General features: G+C 37.5%; 1 protein-coding gene across 2 annotated transcripts in view; it reads right to left on the bottom strand.

Moving 5' to 3' along the window:
* CEP112 (centrosomal protein 112) overlaps positions 1–25,455 on the bottom strand; it is a 355,787-nt gene that overhangs the window by 256,594 nt on the left and 73,738 nt on the right. For both annotated transcript variants that reach the window (XM_019637812.1, XM_019637813.1), the window contains exons 12-17: positions 21,319–21,462; positions 11,142–11,296; positions 10,693–10,822; positions 9,769–9,861; positions 8,371–8,430; positions 214–293 (exon numbers count right to left, since the gene is read on the bottom strand). In XM_019637812.1, the coding sequence (XP_019493357.1) occupies positions 214–293; positions 8,371–8,430; positions 9,769–9,861; positions 10,693–10,822; positions 11,142–11,296; positions 21,319–21,462 (662 nt within the window). The remainder of the gene's footprint in view (positions 1–213; positions 294–8,370; positions 8,431–9,768; positions 9,862–10,692; positions 10,823–11,141; positions 11,297–21,318; positions 21,463–25,455) is intronic.

Here is a 25,455-nt window from a genome sequence, read left to right as displayed (position 1 = left end):
TTTCCCTTTTTAAAAAAATTTACTGGCTAGTAATGAAATGCTGAAAAAAACATAAAATGTTGAAAATAGAGACTCATGATGGAAAACTGACTCAAACTAAACCACAGCAAGGCTATAATAAAAATATGATGTTTAGATTCTAGCTACTTAATTTGGCTCACAATTTAAAAAAACAGTATTTTTTAAATTAAATGTATTACAAATTGTACTCACTTCAAAGCTTCCTCAAATTTATGGATTTTCCTTTGAGTATCTTCTTTTTCTTTATCAAGTTCACTCTGCAAGTCATGAACCTGCCATGACAAGACATGTAATACTTACTAGAAGATAAGTAACGTTTATTCAAAAGAGAAATATAAACAGTGAAACAGCAATCTTAGGTCATTTTAATATAAAATTAGATATACATATTTCAAGACAGAAACTCAGTTAACCACCATCATTTTACCATATAGTTATTTCAATACTATACTTCCAATACCAATTCTCTGGTCAAAGTTAATAACTATTTGAATCTACTTGCCTGTGGCTTCCCTGTAAAATAAACTGATAAGCAAAAAACTCAAAAAGGGACCAATCACTTTGAATTTTTTTAAAAAATTACGTATTAGTAAAAAAACAGACATCTCATGAGATTTGGGAAAATACAATAAAAACATGTCTATATTCCGCGAACACATGCAGGTTATGATGACATAGTCGTCTCTTCCACTGTTGGGAATGATTAGTATAAACATTTTCTGAGTTCGGAAGGAACCCCTGCCCCCACCGTGAGTATCTGTTTCCGGAACTAAATGTGGCATCCTTTGAGTAGGTGGGATTGCAGCATGAATAATAATAACAAATAAAAATTTTGCTTCACAGAAAACTCTTCATATGCAAATGCATTTTAGCATACCCAATGTGGACATTATATGGGTCTAAAGATAGGATAAGGAAACTGGTACCGCTGGAGGGAAAGAGGAGTAAAACAGCGCCATGGTTCCCCACGCATGGCAACTGAGGGTGAAGCACCAACTGGTAGGTAAGAAAACTCAAGTCACTCCAGTGGGTGGGGATACCAGCTACACATCTGCTGGCAACCCAGGTGAGGCTGAAAGTGCAACTGTTGGGTATGGGGGATGGGACAGAAATGAAAAGAACAAACCCAACAACACACACACACACACACACACACACACACACTCACAAGTAATCACAAACCTTTTCAAACATTGAATTGGTACAAGCCAAAAATACCTGTATAGTTAGCTCTTTATACGAGTTTGGATGGAGACCTAGTTAACTCAGAAACCCTGTATTCTTTGACCTTTTCCTTTTATAATTCTTTTGTATTTTTCCCCTTGGTGTTTTAATAAAATAAAAATATTAATACAACTTGGATAGATAGATAGATAGATAGATAGATAGATAGATAGATAGATAGATAGATAGATAGATAAATGAAATGTCTGTATGTAAACTGCAAGGAGCGAAGGTAGAGAGGAAATTGCCCATGAGTCTATCAAAAGGTTTCTGGCTGATACGATGGCAATCACCAAGGTGAGAAAAACTGAGTAACAAAGAGGAATATGCAGGATGGTGGGGAGGGTGGGCTATCAGGAGAGTTAGGAGACAGGGGCCCCTCTCCCATATTTAAACAGTAAAATATGCCTCATCAACACCCGCCGTATTAGGAATAGAAATAGCAACTGATTTGTCTTACAAGTTTTTGCCACAACGTTTACTTTACATGGGGGAAAATTTATTGTCCAAATTTTACCAGGTTCAAGACTGAAATTACAGTCTTACTTATCTTGGATCCCTGGTGTGTATTACAGTGCTTGGCACATAGTGGGTGTGCTAATTTGGAGCAAATACATTATGAAGCAACTGAAGCACCATCCCAACTGAGCTGGCCTCTCTGATGTACAGAATTAGTCTCAAAATTAAATTCGGTGATGACCTGATAGAACCTGTTTTTATATCAGTAAAATCCTTTCTTGAAATAAAATAATAAAATAAAATATAAAAGGGAAAACTCAAACACCAATTTAAATAAAGACACAAAGAAAAGCAAATCTATCTGAGTGGAAGGTGGGGGGACGACAGTGATGAAGAAAGTGAAGGGGAGAAACTAGCACCAGCGCAGTCAGTGTCTCCACTGTGACTTCCCATTGGTGTCACTTACACCAATTTACCTAGGCTTTTGCTTTCATCTTTCTCTGTTAATTCATTTTAAGTCTCTAGTAAATATCACACCAATTTGGCTTTTGACCCAAATTATACATTTTCTTTTTTAATAGGGGAGATTATTTGATTTGTTATATCTAAAGTATTTTTATTTCTGCAGTTTTTCTTTATGCTTCCTAGTTTTTCATGTGGCTTTTTTTGTTGTTCCAAAGTCCTCCATATTCTGACTGACAGAGAGAGACACACAGTTTTTTATTTCACCAGTGAGGCTATAAAGATTTCACAGTTGTTTTTAACCTATGTTTCTCTAATATTTAGCAAGTGAAATTTTAACTTCTGTATTCTATCTTTTAAAATAATAGCTTAGCACATGTTTACTTCCCCTTCTATCCATTTTGATTTTCTTTTAAAGAATCTGGGAATGTTAATCCATGCAGTTGCTTTTAATAGTTTTAACTTTACATCCCTTCTCTAAGAATTTTTTTCTGATGTGTGCATCGTTTTGTATCACGTGCACAATAAACATCTACAGTCATCGCTATTTTAGTTGATTTTGGCATTCACCACTTCTCCTTCATTATTCTTGGGTATTTTTGTTGTTTTGTTTTGATTTGATTTTTTGCTTATCCTTAGTTTTACTGAAGTATATATCATCCAGTAGTTTTATTTTCAAAAAGACTGTCTGAGCGATACATCCCTGAAGCTTTGCATATCCAAGAATGTCATTCTGCTGCCTTCACACACAAGGGAAAGTGTGTGTATATAATTCTTGAGTCATAACATTTGGCCTAAAAACAGACCATCTGTGACTATTGTTTTATGACATTCAGAGCTGAACTATGAAGACTAAAGTCATCTCTGACTTTTGCTTTCCCCTCAGCCTGGCCTGGATAAGACCATTTTCTTTGTATTGCAATTCAAATGTGTTTTTAAATCTCTTTTTATTGATTCTTACCTGATACAGGGTGGATCTTCTAAAATTTGCACACACAAACCTTCAGAAAAGTTTTCTCCTATCTTTTAATTATTTTTACGTTAATTTATTCTGAGTCCCCGCTTCAGGAATATCAATTGTTGCACACTGGTTTTCTATTTTCTGTCTTAATATCTATTGGGTTGTCAGAAAAGTTATGACGCATTTTGTCTATGTTTTTCGTTGCAAAAATGCATCATGACTTCTCCGACAACCAAATATCTCCTCAAATTTTCTTTTTTTTATTCTTTGCCCTTTTCTTTTGCAGTCCAAAAGGTAACGGTTTGTCCTTTATATCATGATTTAATTTTTTTATTATTTTTTTAAATTTTATTGGGCAATAGCCACAGTCATTGGTTACACACTGCTTTCATGCTACAATGGCATAGTTGACTCTTTTAGGGAGGGTACAGCTCACAGTGGCCCATGCGGGGATTGAACTGGCAACCTTGGTGTTGTTAGCACCACACTCTAACCAAGTGAGCTAACCAGTCACCCCATGGATTGAATTCTTTATCTGATTTAATTCTTTACATCTGTTCGACTCCTAGCCAGCTTCTACATGGATTTTAAATCTGCTATCGCGTTTTAGGTTCCTTATAAGCCTTCCTATGACAATTACCTTCAGTTTCACTGTATCCTTTTCTTTCCTTATGGTATCTGTTCCTCTTTCATAGACGTGCTATTTTCTGGTATGCGACTGATGAGCTTCTTGATGTTTTCTTTTGGAATAATACGTTTTCAGAAGGAACTCCCTTTTTGGGGTCTTCTCTATAATGCTCTCATTCCTTTGCACTTCATCATTTTTCCACAGACCCCAGTGTGCCTTTTTTCTCCTGCTCACTCTTGAAGCGTGTATTATCTGTTCGGATTTGGTGTTTGACAAAAGATCCAGGGGGCATAACCTTGCTTCTATTACATGTCTTCCAGTGTGGTCTCCCCCTCAGAGCTGCTGCTAAAATTCAGTTCCCAGGAAATCCCCAGGAGGGTTTGGGGATTTCTACTGAGGAGGCGTTTTTCTCCACACCCCACAGCCTACTTCTCTGGTCGTCTGAAACAATACAGTATGTACATGGAAAACTAACAAGAAGCCACTATCAGAGTTACTGATGAGTCAACAGTATTTTACATACTGGGACTGTGCCTCCAATGTGCTGTGCTACCAGGGGTTTCCCCTGTATTTCCTGCTCAATTTTCTTTCTGGGACTCACAACTCTCTGCATGAAAGCGTATTTGAGATTTACCCCCTTTAACTAAAAACTTCAAAAAAGTTAGCCATTTTTGAGAAAAATCTACCCAAAATTACATGGTGATTATGAGTGTAAGCTGGAGTCAGACTGCAGGGGTTTGTATCCCTACTCTTTCACTCAATGCCTCAGCTGCCTCCTCCAAAAAATGGGAATAAGAGTGAGCATATAAAAAAACTGGGGCTGAGTTAATAACTTACTCCATGTAAAGCTCTTAGAATAATATTGGTAACATAATAAATGCTCAACAGCTGTTAAAAAATACTAATATCATCAGTACCTTCTTACAGTAAATACTCTATTCACAAACATTTTCTTGAAAACTTAATGTCATTATGACCATCCAAAATCACAGTATGCCACCGTACAGTAATTCCCTTAGATGGACTGTTTTTCCTTCCAGAAAATGGCCCCTGAATTGCTAAAAATGTTGAGTTTCGCTAAGTGCTATGTACCACTCATGATTCACTCTTAACCTCTGTCAAGGTTTCAGCTGCCACTTCCCGATGCCTGGTCAGTGTGCTAACTCAAGCACCTCGATCTAATTTATGCTTCTAGAACTGTCAGAACCATTTCTAACACAGTGATGGGGCTGAGTGGGGGATAGGCTTCCTCTGAGTGGCACCTGCATGTGTCAATGCACAGGCTTTGGAGCTGGGGGGTCCCTTAAAGCTAGAGGAAGTTTCTCATTTATGTTTATGCCCCCAACACCCAGCACAGCACCTGACCACACTAGCACAGTCAGTAAATGCTGTTCTGGGTTTATTTGTTTGTTTGTTTGTTCTTAATTGAATATATTTGTAGTGTATGCTTAAGGGCCTTTGGATTATATTTCTAGTTTTTACCTATAATTCAGATAGTTGTGGGTAAAAGAAATAATGCTATTGTCAACCTTTCCTTTTTAACGTACTAATAGCAGTGGGGAATGAGGCTTGAACTAATTTTCTTTCCCCACTATTTACTGTTAATACCAACAATAAATTTTAATAATTTAAATAATAAAATAATGGGAAAAAACCAGAGAGTCAAAGGTGAGTTTTAAATTGAAGATTCAAGTAGCCATAAGCACAGTCACTGAACATTTACTAAATGCATATTTTACTCCCTTTCATCCTAAGAATTTAAGTAATCAAGAAAGGAGTACCTGTATGAATAAGAAAGGGATTCTGCGATATATAAGGAAATAACGGTGGCAGACATCACAGTGGTGCAAAGAGCACTAAGTTGCTGATGTCCCACAACTGGCTGGATAACTCCACTCCATCTCTTAAGTGCTCTGACCTTGACTTCCCAGGGTGAACAAATGGGGGACCCGGATGCAGGACTTGTACAAATCATTTATTTCACTGCACAAATTCAGTTTTTAAAACTTCACCCAAGGCATGTGTCCTCTTAAAGAAAAATCACACCAGGGCCGGCCGAGTGGCACGATGGTTAAGAACTGGCTTGGTACGCCAGAGGGCCCCGGTTCGGATCCCACATATGAGGGCCAGTGACACTGCCCTCTACAGCTAAGATGATGAACAACAGCTCAACCTGGAGCTGGGCTGCCGTGAGTCGCCGGCGACTGTGGAGGCTGCAGCCCCTGTGGCAGTGGGTTGCCATGGGCTACCGCGTGTAGCCAGCAGCCAGCGTGAGCGGCTAGCAGCTGCAGTGAGCGGCCATCCAGAAGCCGGCGACAATCTGCCTCGCCCAGGAAGAGCGCAATGATGGTGCCAACGTGGGCCAGTGAAGCAACATCCTCCACAACTAGAGTGAAGAACAAGACGACAGCAACTTGTCTGTTCCCCTTCCTCCAATTCCCCAGCACTGTTCCCATCCCCCAACTCCCCAATAAAAATCTTTAAAAAAAAGAAAATCACACCAGTAGTAGTTGGAAAACACTATATCCAAATAGTGTTTGGATATATGTAAAGCTGTAGAAATTTTAAATTGTTTTTAACCTAATTAAAAGAAGTATATATGAATACTAGACACTGGAATAATTCTTTTCAGTGGTTTTGAACTCCATCACACTTTATATCTCATTTTTTACAGTTGCATCAGAATTATTATAAGTGGATATTTCAATTCTAGCACATTTTGTGAATATACATGCTTAACATCTGTCTCATGAACTTCTTGAGGTAAACACCACCATCTTTGAGTCTCTGCTGCCTGTTTGGAAAACAAGCAACAGGTTATATTTGTAGGAGGCAGGTGTTTCCTTGCTAGTAAAATCATTTAGCCTAACCATTTCCTGATTTAACAGATTAGGACACTTCATCAAACAATGACATTTAGTCTTACTACCTATTATGTGTTTGATGTTCAGAGATCTTAAGAGCAGGCAATAGCCACTGGAGATCAATAAAGACCATTAGATAATGTGTGTGCTTAAATTAGGACAGCATCTGATGCTGCTTCTCTTACCTCAAAGGCAAGTTAGGCCCTCTCATGCTGCTTGCCTAGTGGCATGAGGAAATAATGTCATTCGGATGGCATTTCCTCCTCCTGACCAGATAGATATTCAGGACTAAGTTTTATACCGAAAGTTACTGCATGTGTACACCTGTAACGCTAACAAACAAAAGCTCACACATCCCATTTCATTATCCAGTTACACAGTCCAGGGCTACAGGAGATTTATGTCTGCTCTCGGAGCAGTCACAAAGGATATTCCCTGAGGGGGGTACAAAACATCAACTCTTCGAGGACTAAGATCACAGCAGGTTTAATCAAAAAAGAAGAACAGATGTCAATTTAAAAAGGGGGGAGGGATTATGGGATTAATTGTGAAACAAAAAGGGACATGCTGAGCAATGTTTTCGTCCAATATAAATAATGTTGGAACACATGCAATACGAACAAATATGCTTATTTTTCTTTTAAAGGTTGCTATTATTTGAAACATGTCTTATTTACATTGAAAACAATCGACACACTTTAACTAGTTACATGACGAAAAAGCTAGGCCCATGGATACTGCATGGCAAGGGGAGAGCTGTAGTTATGACACCTCACAGAAAGGAGGTAGGTCTTCTCCCTGAGATGAAACAGAATAGGAATGGCTGGAAGGCTACTGAGTAAGGATGAACTGAGCTCTAGTATTCAGTGTCTTGTGTGTGTCCTCAGGCAGAAGGGCTGATGCAGACACCTTAGATCACCGAGTGGGTAAGATAGACAACAAGAAAAGGACAAAGACTGTCTTTCCAGCTCTATCATTGTATCTAACAGCCCTCAGCAGGACTTAAAGAAATTTGGGCTAAGAATACATTCTTTTAAAATTAGTTCGTGCATGCCTTTCCCCTTGCTACCAGCCCTCTCTGTCTCACGGGTACGCAGATACCATCTCTCTGGAAGAGGGCTGAGCTCGGAGTGGTAAGGCCAGGAGCAGGAGGCCAGGAAGGTGTTCCTTAATTGACGGGAAGCCAGATATCTGCCCAAAGAATGAACAATGGACTAAAAAGTGCACCCAGAGAATGTGGTGTTAACAGTGTGTCAATGAATCCCAGTTATTACTGATAACAGAGATTGCAGCTTATGTCAGTAGAAATATTCAATATTCTAAGTAACAAGAAACAATTATTAATCAATTTTTTAGTAGACAACTCTTTCATTGTTTTATATTCTTTGGTTAAATATTTAGAGTTCTTATTACACATATGATACAACGGAATACAAAATAACTTCCATCAATTGTATCATATTTTTAAACTGGTAGAAAGAATTTCATAGTGTTATTATAAGAGGTTAACATGTATACGCTTTGCTCATTAAATATAACATACTTATGTTTAATGTTAATATAATTAATAATAGAACTGAACAAGCTTTTCATAAATATAAAATTAAAAAAACAAAATTTGATTAGTGGTTAGCTTAAATAAACTTAGAAATAAATTATTCTTTAAAGGCATGTCTTTATAAAAATCAATCCTCATTCTTAACTGCCTCATTTGCTATTCAAAATGTCACAGATTCCCATTATTATATTACCTTTTTTTCATAGGTGCGTTTTAAATGACTTCTCTCAATTTGAAACTTATTTTCTTGATCCTGTGAATGATAAATATTTTTGTTATAAGTAAAACTGCTTTCAAGTCAATATATTAGCAATCGAATAAAATAAGTCAATCTACTTGACAACAGACTTTGAGTTTTGCATCCTAGTAAGAGCACCCAACCTGTCCAATTTTCTAAACTATAAATAGAAGCATGATTAGTTTTACGTTAGAGGCCGTAAATAAAACCTTACTTATCTGAATGTTACTGCTCTCAAGAGTACGTACTTTCAGTGGAAGAGAAACTTTCTGACCCTTAGAATTAGGAGGTTACTTAAGAATGACCAGCTGAATCAATATGGAAATTATGAATTTGCAGTTGTATCATATACCCGTCCCTGATACTTTTCAACCATGAGGGAAAAGGAGAGATCTAAAAGATGTAAAAGAGAGAGAGAGACATTATGAAGATTGGCAGATAATTTAAGGGAGAAAACTATTCTTAGAACCTACAGGGTACTATGCTAAGTGAAATAAGTCACAGAAAGACAAATACCATTTGATTTCACTTATATGCGGAATCTAAAAAACAAAACAAAACAACAAAACAAAACAGAAACAGGCTCAGAAATACAGGAAATAAACTGGTGGTTACCAGAGGGGGAAGAAGTTGGCAGGGGGGTGAAACAGATGAAGGGGATTATTAGGAGATACTACAAACTACTCCTTCTGGTTATAAAATAAATAAGTAATGGGGATGATATAATGTACAGCATAGGGAATATAGTAAATAATATTGTAATAGCTTTGTATGGTTAGCAACAGATGGTAACTAGACTTATCAGGGATCATTTCCTAATGTATATAAAGATCAAATCACTATCATGTACACCTGAATAGGATATTGTATCTCAATTATATGTCAAAAACTAAATTAATAAAAAATAAAAATAACGGGCCTGCCGAGTGGCTCAGTTGGTTAAGAGCTCGCTCAAGAGTTTGAGCTCTGAGCAACAGTGGTTCGAGTCCAGCCCGAGCTGAGCAGCCGCTGAGCTGCCAACAGGTAGCAGGATGGCTCAGCTAAAAAAACAAAACAAAACAAAACAAAAAACAATATATTGAAATAAGTTTTATTCTTTAAACTAATCTCAAAAAAGACATTACTCAAATTCAAATTATTGCTTATTCTCTATATCCCATCATCATCTACTTTCATTAAAAGAAGTAAAGTAAATATGATAAAAAATGATACAATGCAATAAAAGAATCAGAAATGGCTACTTCCATTTCTAAGGGTTTTTGTTTTTTTTTTACTCTTATTTGTACATATAAATCAAGAAAAGGAAAGGTGAGTTTTAGGCATTGTTCTTCTGTGTAAAAATATAAGACTCACCTTTAATTGTTGCTTTCTTTGCAGTTCTGATTTCTGTAATTGTTGTTTTAATTGAGAGAGATTCTGTTCTAATTCTTTCATCATACCAGATGCCTAAAAGGATATTAAGAATAATAATAAAAAACAGAATATTGAATTTTGTACCATCCTACAACTTCTGGTTGAATAAATTTATCTCTTTCCCCCCTTAAGTTTCAATCAAAATTAAAATGATCTGTAATCTGAATGAAAAAAATTGTTTTTAAAGTAAAAAAATTAATCTTTTAAAGTAAATATATAAGGTAAGTTCTGTATAATATTTAAAGTTATGTAAATATAATACTCATGTAAGAATAATAAGTTTACAGAAAACTTTTAAAATTTTAATTTTAAAACCAAATCCACTGGAACATGTATGTAATTCATGAAATATCACGTAATTGACTACCTTAGAATGTAGCTATAGGATTTTCTTTGCAGAAAATGTCAATCCTCCAATACAAAGTATGTGGGTACTAGTGGGGTGTCTATGGGTCATTTATGAGTATGTGATGACAGGAAAACTAAAACATAACCAAGATTTCAAAATAATAATAATAATAATAATGTATATAGTTACTCTAAAACTGAACCATTAACACAACTGAACATTTCTTTTCAGATATTTATGTTTCCTCCTTTAAAACCTGCGGTACTAAAAAGGGTTAACTTATAATTGCAGAATTCAGCTCATTAAATATTCATATTATGCTATACATCAGACATTTAACATTTTGAGTATTTTAAATACCAAAAAAGTGAGTTCAGTTATTTCAAGAATAAAGCAAAGGAAAGGCTAATTGCCAATGCCAAATATTAATAGCTTCTACATGGGTCTCCATGGCTATAAGCTCAGTAAAATAAATGACTAACTTGTATGGACGTATCTACCAGCGTATATAATACCTTAGAAGCTGAAAGAGTATGTTCCTGTTCCAGAAGGTTTATATCAGCATCATATTTGGTTTGTAATCGCTTCATGTTTTGCTCATAATCGTCTATAAGACGATCTTTCTCTTTCTGTAGTGTGTTGCACCTAAAAGCAGTAAGAGAATAAACTATATTTTCAGTACATTTAGAATCAATCCCCAGAATGGACTTTTTTAGTCAACCAAATCCAAATGCATTATCTTTCAATACATCAAATAAGTATCTACATTTTTATCAACTTTTTTTTAAAGCATTATACTTATTTTAAATGAAACTTAAACAATAAACAAATGGCAGTATTTAGGTTGGAAACCTCCGAAGGTTAATTAATGCACAAGGTGTGATTAATTTGGGCAGATAACGTTACAGAGTTAATATCAGTATTCTGTAGCCACACCTGAGAGATATCTGACTTCAGACAATACCTTGCCTTTACTTCTTGTAATTCACTACATGTTATCTGGTAACATCTCTCCAGTTCCAGTTTTTCTTGAATTAATTTCTGCTTCTGTAAATTACTGTTCTCTGCTTCTCCAGTCAGCTGTTGGACACGGGACTCCAGTTCTTTGACCATCTGGTTCTAAAAGAATGGGTCATGGTTAAAACAGCCTCTGACTGACTGTGTAACACTCAGTGTCATTAAGTAGCCTGAAAAAATATATGTACCCTATTAAAGATAAGAATATAAAAAGCAAATGTATTGTAAACCATACTAATAAAGATTAAACCAACCTCTAAATTAACCAAGTTTTTCTTGTTGTTTGTTTTCTTGTTTTAAAGAATGCTTTCTACCATAAAAGTTGGACCATCGTGTTCATACAGGGGTTAGGAAAATCTGGTGCCTAGAAGTCAGGAGTAGCTTGTAATGAGATGATGGAAGCAGAGAAATAGAGAGGTCCTGGCATTTGAAAAGGCCATACCTAACCACACACAAGTCAATTATCCCATAAATTATACTGAAAATACTCGCCAATAAATTAATGAACCAGTCATTGAGGAATCACTCACTGATCACCGGAAATATTCCGATGTCTCAAAATACACACAATTTTAATTTCCAAAAAGAGGAAGAAGGTAGACTTCACTGGACAAAGTTTGATGATCATAATTACCATGGTTCTCAAATGAATTGTTAAAAGCATTATTGGCAAGCCTGGTCAATTAGAATCGTCAAGAAAAGGTTAGGACAGATTAACCCAACTTAATTTACTTTGAGAGTGTAAACAAATTAGTAAGTAATGGGGATGAGAGGATAAAATGAATTTATATGAATTTATAAAAGGCATTTATTTTATAAAGTTTCCCTTGATGCCTCAGTGGACCAGACAGAGAAATCTAAACTGGAAGATCCTATCATTAAGGAATTAGTAACCAAGTCAACAAAAGTATAAGAAAGGATTAATGTAAGAGAGAGCTAGCAATAGGTTCAGTATGGAGATTAACACAGCCCAACTCTATAAAAATTTTTATTAGTTATATAAGTAAAGGAATTAATTTCAAAATTTTAAAAGAGATTCAAATAAATCAAAATCACAAGAGAATCTACTACAGAAAATATCTTGAATGTCAAAAACAATGGATATAACTTAGCAAATTAAATGAGAATATATGTAAAATTCTTCTGTACTTAAACACCCACAACTTCATGGACAACCAACGTATTTCGATGAAGAAGATAACAGCCACCACAGAATTAGATCTAAGATCTCCCTGACCCCAAACCTACTTCACTTCATTCTATTGCCTCCAAGACTATGATCTGCTCATGGGATTAACATAGAATTTGCTCAAATACCTCAGGCAGACATATGATTTTGAAACAAGGTTTATATAAGAAAGCTAAAATGTAACACTGGAAGTACTTGAGGTCTCTTTCTTTGCCTCCCAAATTATTATTGTTGTTGGTAACCATACCCAACGTAGGATTTTTTTTAATTCTGTAATTGTTAGGTTGTAATGTTTCCTTGCTAGGATAATTTATGATAATAAAGGGCAGGATATTGAGAGTCTATTCATTTCTCAGGCCCTTTACTAAGAACACTCATTACAAGAGAAATGAGACTCATGAACATGATGTATAATCTGCTAGGGGAAGAGAGTTGCAGAAATAACCTATTACCACAAAATGTCTCCTAAATATCCTATTAAAATAAAGATGGCTCATTACCCAATGATTTCTTAAATATATACCATAATTAGCTTAAATTAAATCAGAAGTCATCAGTTTTAAAATATGAAGAAAAAAAAACTTTTAAGGCATCAGTTTTAAAATATAAAACTTGAATGCTCTAAAAATAAAATTTCAAACTCTCCCTCTCTCTCTCATTCTCCCTCTCTTTTTCTCTCTCTCTAATAGGTAGTAGCAATGTGACTGCGATAGTATATGATTACCTGAGGGTCCTGCATTTCAAACTGCAGTGAATAACTGATCAGTTCCTTGTTTTGTTTTTTTATAAAGTCAGCACTAAAATGCAGACTAACGATTAAACAATCTCATTCAACAAAATTTATATATAATCTTTCTCTCATATAAACAAATTAAACTGTCCATCCTGAATGTTATAACATGATTTTTCTAATTCAACAAGATTATTTTACCTTTTAATAACAATTCTTACTCTAGTATCATACAAGTATGAAGAGTAGAGTCCCAGTTACTTCATCAATAACAGAAATAAAAAGAATAGCCCCACTCCCCCAGTATGCAAAGCTGGTTCAACATCTGAAAATCAATTAACATAAAACATCACATCCACAGGCCTCTGCATTCAGATCTATATTTATCAAATACTTTTCTATGTCTGATACAACTTTCTGATTCAAGAAGCAAATATGATGACATTATTCTTTTTATTATTTACTTATTTTTATTATTTATTTTTAAAGTATTTTCTTAACCCTTGTTGTGTTTTACACAAAATAAAGTAAGCACAAAGCGTACAAAAGTAATGTATAAAACTGAAAACAGGGCCGGCCGAGTGGCGCGATGGTTAAGAACTGGGTTGGGACGCCAGAGGGCTCCGGTTCGGATCCCACGTATGAGGGCCAGTGACACTGCCCTCCACAGCTAAGATGATGAACAACAGCTCAACCTGGAGCTGGGCTGCCGTGGGTTGCCGGCGACGGCGTAGGCTGCAGCCCCTGTAGCAGTGGGTTGCCATGGGCTACCGTGTGTAGCCAGCAGCCAGCGTGAGCGGCCAGCAGCCGCAGTGAGCGGCCGTCCAGAANAGCCAGCGTGAGCGGCCAGCAGCCGCAGTGAGCGGCCGTCCAGAAGCCGGCGACTGATCTGCCTTGCCCGGGAAGCGCGCAATGATGGTGCCAACTTGGGCCAGTGAAGCAACGTCCTCCACAACTAGACTGAAGAACAAAACCACAGCAACTTGTCTGTTCCCCTTCCCCCAATTCCCCAGCACTGTTCCCATCCCCCCAATTCCCCAATAAAAAAAAAATCTTTAAAAAACAAAAAACAAAAAAAAACCTGAAAACAACAAAGGAACAAGACAAACAAATGAAGAAACAAAAACTCATAGACACAGACAATAGTTTAGTGGTTACCAGACGGTAAAGGGGGTGGGGGGTGGTAGAAGAAGTTAAAGGGGGTCAAATATATGGTGATGGAAGGAGAACTGACTCAGGGTGGTAAGCACACAATGTGATATATAGATGATGTATTACAGAATTGTACACTTGAAACCTATGTAACTTTACTAACCATTGCCACCCCAGTGAACTGTCAATTTCAAATAAAAGCAAAATAAATAAAAAAAAGAAATTTAAAACTTATAACGTCAAAGGAAAACCTAAAAACACAGGCGTGTACAAATACCTTAAGGACAACAATAATATTTGCCAAAATAATCTTTTTTAAATGGAATGCAATGAACTGACAAGATACAAAATAGTGGAGGCCTCAAAATGAGGTAAAAAACTATTCAGGAAAAAAAGATGCTGATACAGAATGTTATTTTCAGGCGATAACAGACAGTGTAGAATAAGGGTTCAGGGATATGTGACAACAGGATCAAGGAAGGAGCAAGTAACAGTACAGTTTATGACAAACAGGTTACCTTGGGCGCAGAGACAGTTCCCCCACATTGTGAACTCAGGGGTAGCACTCGGAAGACGAGATTGGAGTTCTTGAGGGGACATGGGTTGTAAGGAGTATTTAGAATAGGCATTGGATTAATAATTCAAGTTCTCGATCAGGGGAAATAGGACAAATTGCATTTGTGAGAGACGGAACAAGGGGAGACAGGAAGAGCAACTGGAAGGTTATTGGAAGAGTCCCAGAATGAGGCAACAATGGCCTGAAAACAAGTGGTAGCTGTGGAAACAGAAGGGAGGAGAGCGGATCCAAGAACATTTTCAGAGAAGTAAAGAGGAGGAGTAAGTCAAATACTAAATGAAGGAGGTGAGAAGGGGCAAAAGTCATAATAAATCTTCTAGGTTCTAAATCTAATACGACAAGAGAATTGGCACACTGGGAATTAAGAGAAAGTTTAATCCAGGGTTTTATTGTGGTAGGAAATATAGACATGCTTTTCAGCAAGTAACATATTAGGAAACTTTAAACTATGCAATGGGCCTTCCATTATACAACCAATACAAAGAATGAGAAACGTAGGAGTTTTACATACAAACTTTGTTTGAAATTCTGTAGGACTCAAAAATTAGGAAGAGTGAGTATTCAGCAACTATTTAGAGTTCAAATTTCAACCCCTATGGCAAAAGGAACAATGTATTTTATTTCATAAACTTCTTGAAATATGACATATATACAAAAAGATGCACAAATCTAAGGTATATATTCTGATAATTTTTTTACAAATTGAAAACACCCACAAGTCACTATAATCTGTAAACATTACCAGCTGCTCTGCAATCATCCTTTACACAAAGGTAGCCACTACTGAGACTTCTATCACAAAAAATTAACTTTGCTTTTGTTGAATTTTCTATAAATGAAATCACAGATTATCTACTCTTTGGGGTCCACTGTTGTCATGAATATTATATGTCTGTAAGATTCATCCATGCCATGGCATCTAACAGTTTAAACTTCTTCAAGGCTACATACAGTATTCTATTGTGCAAATATACCTAAAATAATTTATCCATTTTATTGATGGCTTGTTTTCCATATTTAGATGTTAAAAATGTTGCTACGAACACTTTAATACATGTTTTATGATACATACATGCACTTATTTCTCTTGTGAAACTGTTAAATCGTGACTGATTTGAAAACTATGTCCATGCAAACTTGCAAATGAATGTTTATAACAACTTTATTTATAATTGCAAAAGCTAGACACAATCAAGATGTACTTCTTCGGTAGGTAAATGGATAAACTATGGCACATCTATATAATTGAATGTTATTCAGCAATAAAAAAAAAATGAGTCAGGGGCCGGCCGAGTGGCTCAGTTGGTTAAGAGCTCGCTCAAGAGTTTGAGCTCTGAGCAACAGCAGTTCGAGTCCCAGCCCAAGCTGAGCAGCCACTGAGCTGCCAACAGGTGGCAGGATGGCTCAGCTAAAAAAAATAATAATAAAAAAAAATGAGTCAGCAAGCCATAGAAAACATGGGGAAAATGTATAATTGCTTAGTGAAAGAAGCCAGTCTGAAAAGGCTACATACTATATGATTCCAATTATATATTCTGGAAAAGATTAAACTATACAATCAGTACAAAAGATCAGTGGTCACCAGGACTTTTAGGGAGAGGGGAAGGAGATAAACAGGTTGAAGCTCAGGTGATTTCTAGGACAGTGAAAATATTATGTATGACATTATAAGGGTGGATAAAGGACAAGAGCTGTCTAGTTTTGATGCATTTGTCAAAATCCATGGAATTTTAAAGCACAAAGAATGAACCTAATTATATGCAAATTTAAAAAAATCATTTAGGAGTTGGGGGGATCCCAAGAAGAAATATAGGCTGTGACAAGAAAATCTAGTTACGTTACAAATACATGAAAAAACCTCATTGAGGGGAGAATGGGGTGGGAATGTGATGACCTAAGCAATTTTGAAATGAGTGGAGTCTCCAAGACGAAATGCAAAAGGAACTGCACATGGGCACTGTACTCTAGTTGACAAAGTTGGTTCCCATGGAGGTGTGCGTTAACAACTATGATGCTGGTATACATGAATACTAGAACTGAACAATTAATTAAGTGGGTGGAAGATGGTGGAAGCCAGATTCCCACTGTTGGATTGAGAATTTACAGCTCCGCAAGGAAAGGAGGCTAGAATAATCCATATGGTAATGAATTAGAGTTACAGATGTCAGTAAGAAGTCATGTTTAGCTTAATATAGCTACAGATGGTTACATATAGCAATGTTTATAGATATGCATACATAGACAGGTTAATAATACAAAATATGCCCCTGCTTTGTCAGGTGAGGAGGCATAAAAGAAATGACACCCCAGCAGGAATGAGCACACAGACCTCGGCTTCTAATGTCCTTCTCCATGTAACCCACATTGATGGGGGTACGCCAAAGGGGTACAGAAGCCCACTGAAAAAGCTCCCAGCAGCCAAAGCTGAAACAATCTGAGCAGCAAAATAAAGTAGCATTGGATTATAATCCAGAGTATAAAATAAAATATATCCGTGAGTCCATACTGATATAAACAAATGATTAAATAAATTAATAAATGAGGGAGAAGAGATCTCCCAGGTAGAAAAACTCCAAATAATATATGTAGAAACTTCACCCTCAAGTACCGGAAGCATAACTCCCCACTTCTTAAGCATGGGCTGCACACAGTAGCTTCCTTCCGAAGAAGACAGGAGAAAGCGGGGAGTAACTACAGTGGAAAAGCTAGCACATGCATGCCACTTCAGTCAGGTGATCAAGGTTAATCTCAACAGTGCTAAGTCATTAATAGTACGTACATCCTGTTGATATGATGTGATGAAAACTGCACTTTACCTTTGTGATCTTACTGCCTTAACTCATAACCCCCGTCTAATCGTGAGAAAAACATGAGACAAAATGCAAGAGAGGGGCGTTCTAATCTAGGCCTGGCCAGTATCCCTCAAAACTGTCAAGGTCATGAAAAATGGGAAATCTGAGGAACTGTGACATCCAGGAAGAACCTAAGGAGACATGACAATTAAATGTAATGCCATATGCTGGATGAGATCCTGGAGAAAAAAGATAAAAAGACATTCGGTAAAAACTAAAGAAAGCTGAATAAACTATGGACTTCAGTTAGTTAACACTGTATCAATCTTCATGCATTGTAACAAGTATACCAAAATAATGCACAATGTTTCTGAGAGGGGAAATTGGGTGGGAAGTATATGGGAATTCTCTGTACTATCTTCTCAAACTTTCTGTAAATCGAAAACTGTTCTAAAAAATCAAGTCTATTTTTTCAAATGGTCTTCTCATTCAAAATGATGAACTGGTGCTATTTGGGAAGTTTCTTCTTTATAATCATGCGGTTCACAGAAGGAATGCTGGTGGCGACTATCACATGATAAATCCTAGCTCTCTCCGAGACTACCTAAATTGCTCTATGCATTATCGCACGCCACTACTAACAGCAATAGTTAGTTAATAATAGTGAACATCTCACTCAGTTGTCCCTGGCTGCTATTCCAGCTCTTCTGTCCACCTGTTTCTGTATAATACATGACAGTTTTCAAACACTGATTTAGACTGGTGGATAGGATTGACCATTTTCAATGGTCATCTGTTTCACTCTTAAGTTTCTTAGTAGAGTACATAGATTCTCAGTAGTACATCAGTGCTAAATACTTGTTTAAAAGTATTTTAACCAATATAAAAAGGAACTTACACAGACTAACTGGCTTGCCTTCTTTGGGTATGAACTTGTATCTAAACATGAAAAGAGAAAGGAAAATTGTGCCCAATAATGCAGTATTTAAACTTTGTGTCATAAAGCCATACTTAGAATGGCTGTTGTTTTAATGCCTTCTGAAATTTAAACACTGCAGCCAAATAAAAGACAAAGATTAAAAAAAAAAGTTAACAAAGCTTTTCTGGCACCTAAGGCCTTTCGATACTCATTATGGTTGGGGCTCTTCACCTCCATCCAGGTCCATGAATAGAATTCAGAGTGCCGGGGAATTTCAAAGGAAAAAAACAGCTCGTCTTTATTTTCACCCCCCTCACTTTCAGCATTTCCTTTCAGTTATAAATACAGTCAACAAACCATGGTAGGATTAGCAATACCCATGCCTAACAGAAATCACAGCTATTTTTATAGTCCATTACAGTGTTCCATAATCGCTAAATATTGCTTACTTTCATCATTATTCATAAATGACAATAGTTTGTAGGCCCACCGCTAAACCTTGATATTTACTGCATTCATTTAGTAACATACATATTCCTTTATCAGGACTTTGGTTTACTCATATTTTGACAACTTTAACCAATAAAATTTCTTTTCTTTGTAATCTTAGCTATTTTGTTAAATTTAAAAACACTATCCGAGAAGGAGTGCATAGACTTCACAAAATTGCCAGTGGGATCCATGGTACAGAAAACCATAAAGAACTCTACGAATAAAGCCTAAAATTTCAATAAAGCCACCCACAGGCTTTTAGTGTATCTAAACCCTGATAGGGATAGAGCCCTATATTTTACAGCCTTCACTTCCCCCAAGCATCTACTAATTTTGCTATAATTTTCACATTTATCAGTTCTAACATTGTTTTCAAAATCCAGTGTTTACAGGTTTTAACGATGAGTTTCACACAAGAAAAGCCCTGCCAATACCAAAAGACATACATCTAATAATCTATACCAGTATCTGTTTACAACAAATGGCACTGAAACAAGATTCAACAAAAGAAGGGAAAAGCCTGAAAGAACAGCACAACAGGCAAACTAATTCTCAGTGACAGCCTCGTCTTTCATCTTAAGCCATGCCTTGAACTCTACCTTGTTTAATTATTAAATCAGGAGCTGCTCGGCAAGATCTGTCTAGTTTTGATGATTCTTAAATTCAATCTTGCTGACAGACTCTGTCCATTTTTCTTTATATTTACTATTATCTAATGACAAGGTCTGAATGCTAATTTTGAAATTCAACTTTCATTAAAAATAGAACGAAGTTTTTCTGACAGTGACCTCTTGGCTCCAAAGTATCACTTTTCTTTACATCCCGAATTCATAAAAATTAAAGATTCCACTGCAAAAGACACTGCTCTCTTCGTATTATTTAATTAATAATACATACCAATGCATTAAACATTTTAGGCAATCAATATGTTTCACAAATTTCAACTTTAAAATTACTTAATATATTCAATTCACATTTGCGAAAATATAGGATGAAACTGTAGGATGTCAAATATAGATGACAAAAATGTATTTCATATATAAATTTGGGTTTTGTTCATGACTTTGAATATCATTATGCTATCTATTACCAAGAAAGTAAATTCTTGATATTTTCCCCAGTAAACCTGATACTACCTTCAGCCTTCTCGGTCTCCCTGAATTGCATCATCATTTGCCAGTTCTCACCTCTAGACTGACACCCACATCCAAGCGGCCCACCCATCCTCCTGACTGGTCTCCCTGCCCCACCCCCTCCTGGCACCCTACCGTTTATTCTCCACATAGAACCAAACAGATACAAATCGCTGTGGATCTTGCTTCCCGTTTTTCTAACCCTGGGAGACAGATCAGCGAGCTGGTCTAGGGGTCTCTAAGATCTGCCTGGGTAAGTGACTCTTGTTCAAATTCCACAGCTTTAAACTCAAGGAAGTCCTCGGACCACGCCAGACAGCGCTGGGTGGGCTGTGAGTGGTAAATGAGGACGACGTCCATGCCGAGGATGCAAGGCTCTACCAGTCTGTGAGGTCATGGCTTACGAGGAACAGACTGCCTCTCAGGCAGGTGCAGAGCCCTGGTCTGCATGCCCACTGCCTCCCGGTTCCAGGCGTATGTGTTTTAGGAAGTCAGCTGAGCTTCTAAAAAGCCGAAGACATTCACTCCTTCAGGCCTATCCTCTGCAACTAGGAGCTCTCTGAGGAGGCGCCTCAGGGAGCCTCCATCTTCGGGAAAGTTGCTGGTCTCTGCGGTGCGCAGTCGTGCCTGCTTCTGCAGCCTCACAGGAGGGCAACTTCCGGGCTGTACCCCTGTGATACCTGTGTCTGGTCCTTCAGTCAAGATGAATCTACTAAGAACACCTGTGTTAGAGTCGTCACACTACTCCTACCTCCCATTTGATTTCCTTCACACTAGTATTAAGTATTTTCAGAAAAACGGTCAAGTCTTCAGTTAAAAAGAATGAAACCAACAAACAGAAAGAAAGCAAGAAATTATCTCTAGACTGACAGTCAGTGAAAACACAAGAAGAAAGATTTGCAAAGGCTTCTGGGGGGTTAAAAAAAAAATGTGGCATCAAACAGTCCAGAGTGAAATCCCACAGCTACTTCAAGAGCCCGCCCATTGTCACATATAAATCTGTATCAGGTGGGAAGCCAAGCGATTTCTTTCAATTCTACATCACATTTATGCCCTACACACATCAGAGAAGCATGGGGACATGAAGATTGAGAGGGTAGTTTCAAAAAATGGGAAGAAAAGGAAAAAAAAGAGACTTACTGTGGACTGTGTCTGTGCCATGTATTCGCCCTCCATTTTATTCAGACGTACGTTTGTGTCTTCCAGCAATTCTTGAATATTTTCAGTGTGCCGCTTTTGAAGATCAAACTTTTCCTTTTCCATTTCTGCTACAGCATGGTGGAGCTACACAATGAAATCAGGAATTGATTCTTCTATTACTATTATAAAATAGACTACTTTGCAATTCAGAACAAGTGTTTTCCTATATTCCTCTATTGGTTTATATGCTGACTTGAACAATAAAAGATAGGAAACTCATAAATAAACATTCAAAGTGAGGATATCGTATAAAGAACATGATTAAGAAACTATTTTTTTCTTTACTTTCCTGAATTGAGAATTTTTAAAGGATAAACAATTAAAGGGAATTACCCATCTTGGGTAGAAACAGTAAATAAATCAGACAGAGAATACAATGTCTCAGCTAAACAACACTAGCATTAGCCTGAAATCAGAAAATAAAAATCTTTATAATATAGTCGTTGGTTAGGAATATTATCTTACTGTCTGTATTTTGATATTATTTGCATGAAATTTTGTGTAAGGGAAATGTTAAAAATTCTTTCTCCTTCACCCTAACCCCAACAAGAAACTATTTTTATCCATTCTCACAATCTATACAAAAGTTGACATAAAGATGTCATTTATAAATGAAACACAGAAAGAATTCTCTAAGGAGAACTATACTATTCGTCCTCATGCATGCAAGTCTTTCTTTATAAAGATTATGCTCTATCTATGTAACTAAGGTGAAAACAAAACAAAACAATGTTCAATGGACGGCTTCCAAAGGGAGTTGAAAATCTGTGCTCGCAGCCTCGTGAGCACTCCTTCCCTTATCTGCATGGGAGTGGGGTTCTGACTCTAACTCCCCTCCCTGCATCAACCCCAGGCTCACTCAATAGGTGGGGAGGGCAGGAGTCAAAAATAGTCTAAAAGACCTAGATGATTTCCCAGTCATGACCAGGAGAGAGAGAACAAGGATATGACACGTGCATAGACTCTTATTTGACTAGGAAGGTACTGACGGTACAGGGAAAACCCTGCAAGATGGTGGAAGCTAGAGGCAGAATGCTGGCAATCCTTACGCTACTGTAATTATAGGTAAGGGTTCTAAGAGCTTTCCGTCTAGTGTCTAGTTGAACAGGACGAGTGAGGATGGCTCAGTAACAGCCATACAGAAGACCCGTGAGTTTCACAAATTTAACATATGCAGTTTTGACTACTTGTACATGGTCCCCCCAAATCCCTGTTATACTGTATTTGTATTTTTGCCAAAGTATACATTTTAAGCTGGTGTTATGTCTAGTATTCAAAAGACAGTCACTTAGCTGGTACATGAATGTAGCCAAGCCCACAGCACCTAAATTTCAGCGCTGCTTCAGACCCATCATCTGACATGCATAGTAACGCTGCTAAAGGGATCTAAATACGTCAGAATTGTGTGGTGTGTGGTTATATTTGTGTTGTGGTAGTACCTTCATGTTTGTGGTCTCCCCTGGGTCCGAGGACCTATGCCTACTGAATGTCAAAGGTCTACTGTATTTAGTAGTCCACGAATACATAGTGGCTTCTCAGGTATATCCCACAAGTGCTTTATATAGTGGCAGTTGAAATTGGAGGGGTGTCTCTAAGTAAGCCTGAGTCATTTAAAACTCATCCAGGGAATTTACAGTTGAGACTACAAGGGTAAGGATGACACTGGCAACAAGAAGTATGCTATAACTTGGCTGATTCATTTGAGGATTATACAGGTGTATCTGGTCTAATAATCTGACTGGAGATGACAACATTTCTATATTCATCCAACAAATTGTATTAACATCTAGCATGTACCAGGCATGTGGTATATATTAATGGTCTTGGTCTGGGGAGGCTTTCAAGGGCAAGCATTCTCCTGAGGGCTAACCTGTTGTAGCAGCAAATATTCTTAAGATTGCTCTAAAGTACAAATCTCACTAGGGTTTATTAAGCTATGTAGATGCCATAATGGCCCTGATAATGAGGGGATCTATAAATTCCCACAGAGATTTTTTTAGCCAGCGTTTGATGATGGGTACAGGGGATGCGAAAGGCCTTCCCAGCATCCTCCATATTGGTCTTTAGTGTGGACATTGGACCATGTAGTTGCCTTATGCCAGAGGAGCCCAAGAGGAGCCATGAAGCTTCCCAAATAGAAGAAAAAGTATGGGTATTATAAAAGTATTGTAAGAGTTACTGGTGCAGCCACTTTGGAAAACAGTCTGGCAGTTCCTTGAAATGATAAACACAGAATTACTGTATAACCCAGAAATCCCACTCCTACACATATACCTGAGAAATAATAATACATGTATGGGTGAGTCTCTGCCCCTGGTTCATGGCACAGAGCTACTAAAACCCTTGCAATTTCCTAGATGATGGGAGCACTGCCAGCATCTTTTGTTCTACTATTTGGTCTTTGACCCTGGTTTCTGACACAGAGCTCCCAAATCCCTTGGAATTTCCTGGGTGATAGGAGTGTCTTTTGTTCTAAGGAGGCAACTATTGATGAGCTCCTGGATGGTGGCTGGTCGCCAGAAAGACCAGCCAGGATTAGAAGCCTGGAGCTTTCAGCCCCATCCCTCATCCTCTGGGAGGGGGAGAGGGGCTCAAGGTTAAGTTTACATGGATCATGCCTATGTAATTAAGCTTTCATTAAAATCACAAAAGTTTGGGGTTTGGAGAGCTTCTGGACTGGTGAACCCATGGGGTGCTAGGAGACTGGGGTTCCAGGAGAGGGCATGGAAGCTATGCGTCCCTTCCTACATAGCTTGATCTGTGTACCTCTTCATCTGTGTCTTTTATTACATCCTTTATAATAAAATGGTGAACATAAGTAAGTGTTTTCCTAAATTCTGTGAGCAATTCCAGCAAACCATAGACCCCAAGGAGGGGGTTCATGGGGACTCCTTTTTATAGCCACTTGGTCAGAAGCACAGGTAACAACCTGGGACTTTCAACTGACATCTGAAGTCTCATGAGATGGAGCCCTTAATCTGTGGGATCTGACACTGAGTCTGGGTAAATACATTGTGTTAAATTTTAACTGAATTATAGGACATCCAGCTTGTGTCAAAGAGAACTGCCTGGTGTGTAGAAAACCTACACATCTGGTGTGAGAAGTACTAATGAGTGTGTGAGTAAAGGAAAACACACAGTGTTTCCCCTATATAATAACCAAGAGAAATGAAAACATATGTCCACACAAAAACTTGTACACTGATTTTCATAGCTACATCATTCATGATATCCAAAAAGTGGAATCAACTCAAATGTCCATCAACTGATGAATGGATAAACAAAATGTATCCATACAATGAAATATTATTTGGCCATAATACTGAGTGAACTATTGATTCACGCTAAAACACGGGTGAAACTTAAAAACATCACAGTAAGTGAAAGAAGTCAGCCACAAAATGCTATATACTGTACGATTCTATAGGTAAAACTAGACAGACAGAAAGTGGATTAGTGGTTTCAAGAGACTGGAGGGAGGGGAAATGCTAAGTGACTGCTAATGGGTACAAGGTTTCTTTCTGGGGTGACAGAAATGTCCCAGAAATTATATAGTGGTGATGGTTGTACAACTTTGTGGATATACTGAAAACCACTGAATCACACACTTTAAGAGGGTGAATTTTATGGTGTATGAATCATAACTCAATTTTTTTAAAACTCCCTCAGATTAGAAACAGCATGGAATAGTCAGATAACTGGGAAAAGTTTTGGACAGCTAGTACATACAAAAGTATAAGAAAGGGAGTAAGATTGTGATAAAAGGTGCGCTTAATGGAGCAGAGCCTTGTAAACGCTCAGGGCAACTGGGAACCACTGCGGTGACTTAAACACAGTGGCAAGGTAAACCAGATGTGTGCTTTGGACAGCTTGTCAGCATGGGGCATGGACTGAAGAGGTGCACAGAGTCCAGTTACAGCACAACTAGGCGAGAGGCGAGTCTCCGGAAATTCAAATGAATTCAAAACAAGTAGATGAACAGAGCTTGGCAAGTGATTAGATGCGGGAGGTGAGGTGCAAAAGAAGAGCGAGCAGCTGGGTAGACGGTAATACCACAGAGAAGCAGGGGGGGGGGGG

The sequence above is a fragment of the Hipposideros armiger genome, unplaced genomic scaffold (assembly GCF_001890085.2).
Source record: "Hipposideros armiger isolate ML-2016 unplaced genomic scaffold, ASM189008v1 scaffold_34, whole genome shotgun sequence".
NCBI classification, from domain to species: domain Eukaryota; kingdom Metazoa; phylum Chordata; class Mammalia; order Chiroptera; family Hipposideridae; genus Hipposideros; species Hipposideros armiger.
This window is presented reverse-complemented; position numbering and strand designations above follow the sequence as displayed.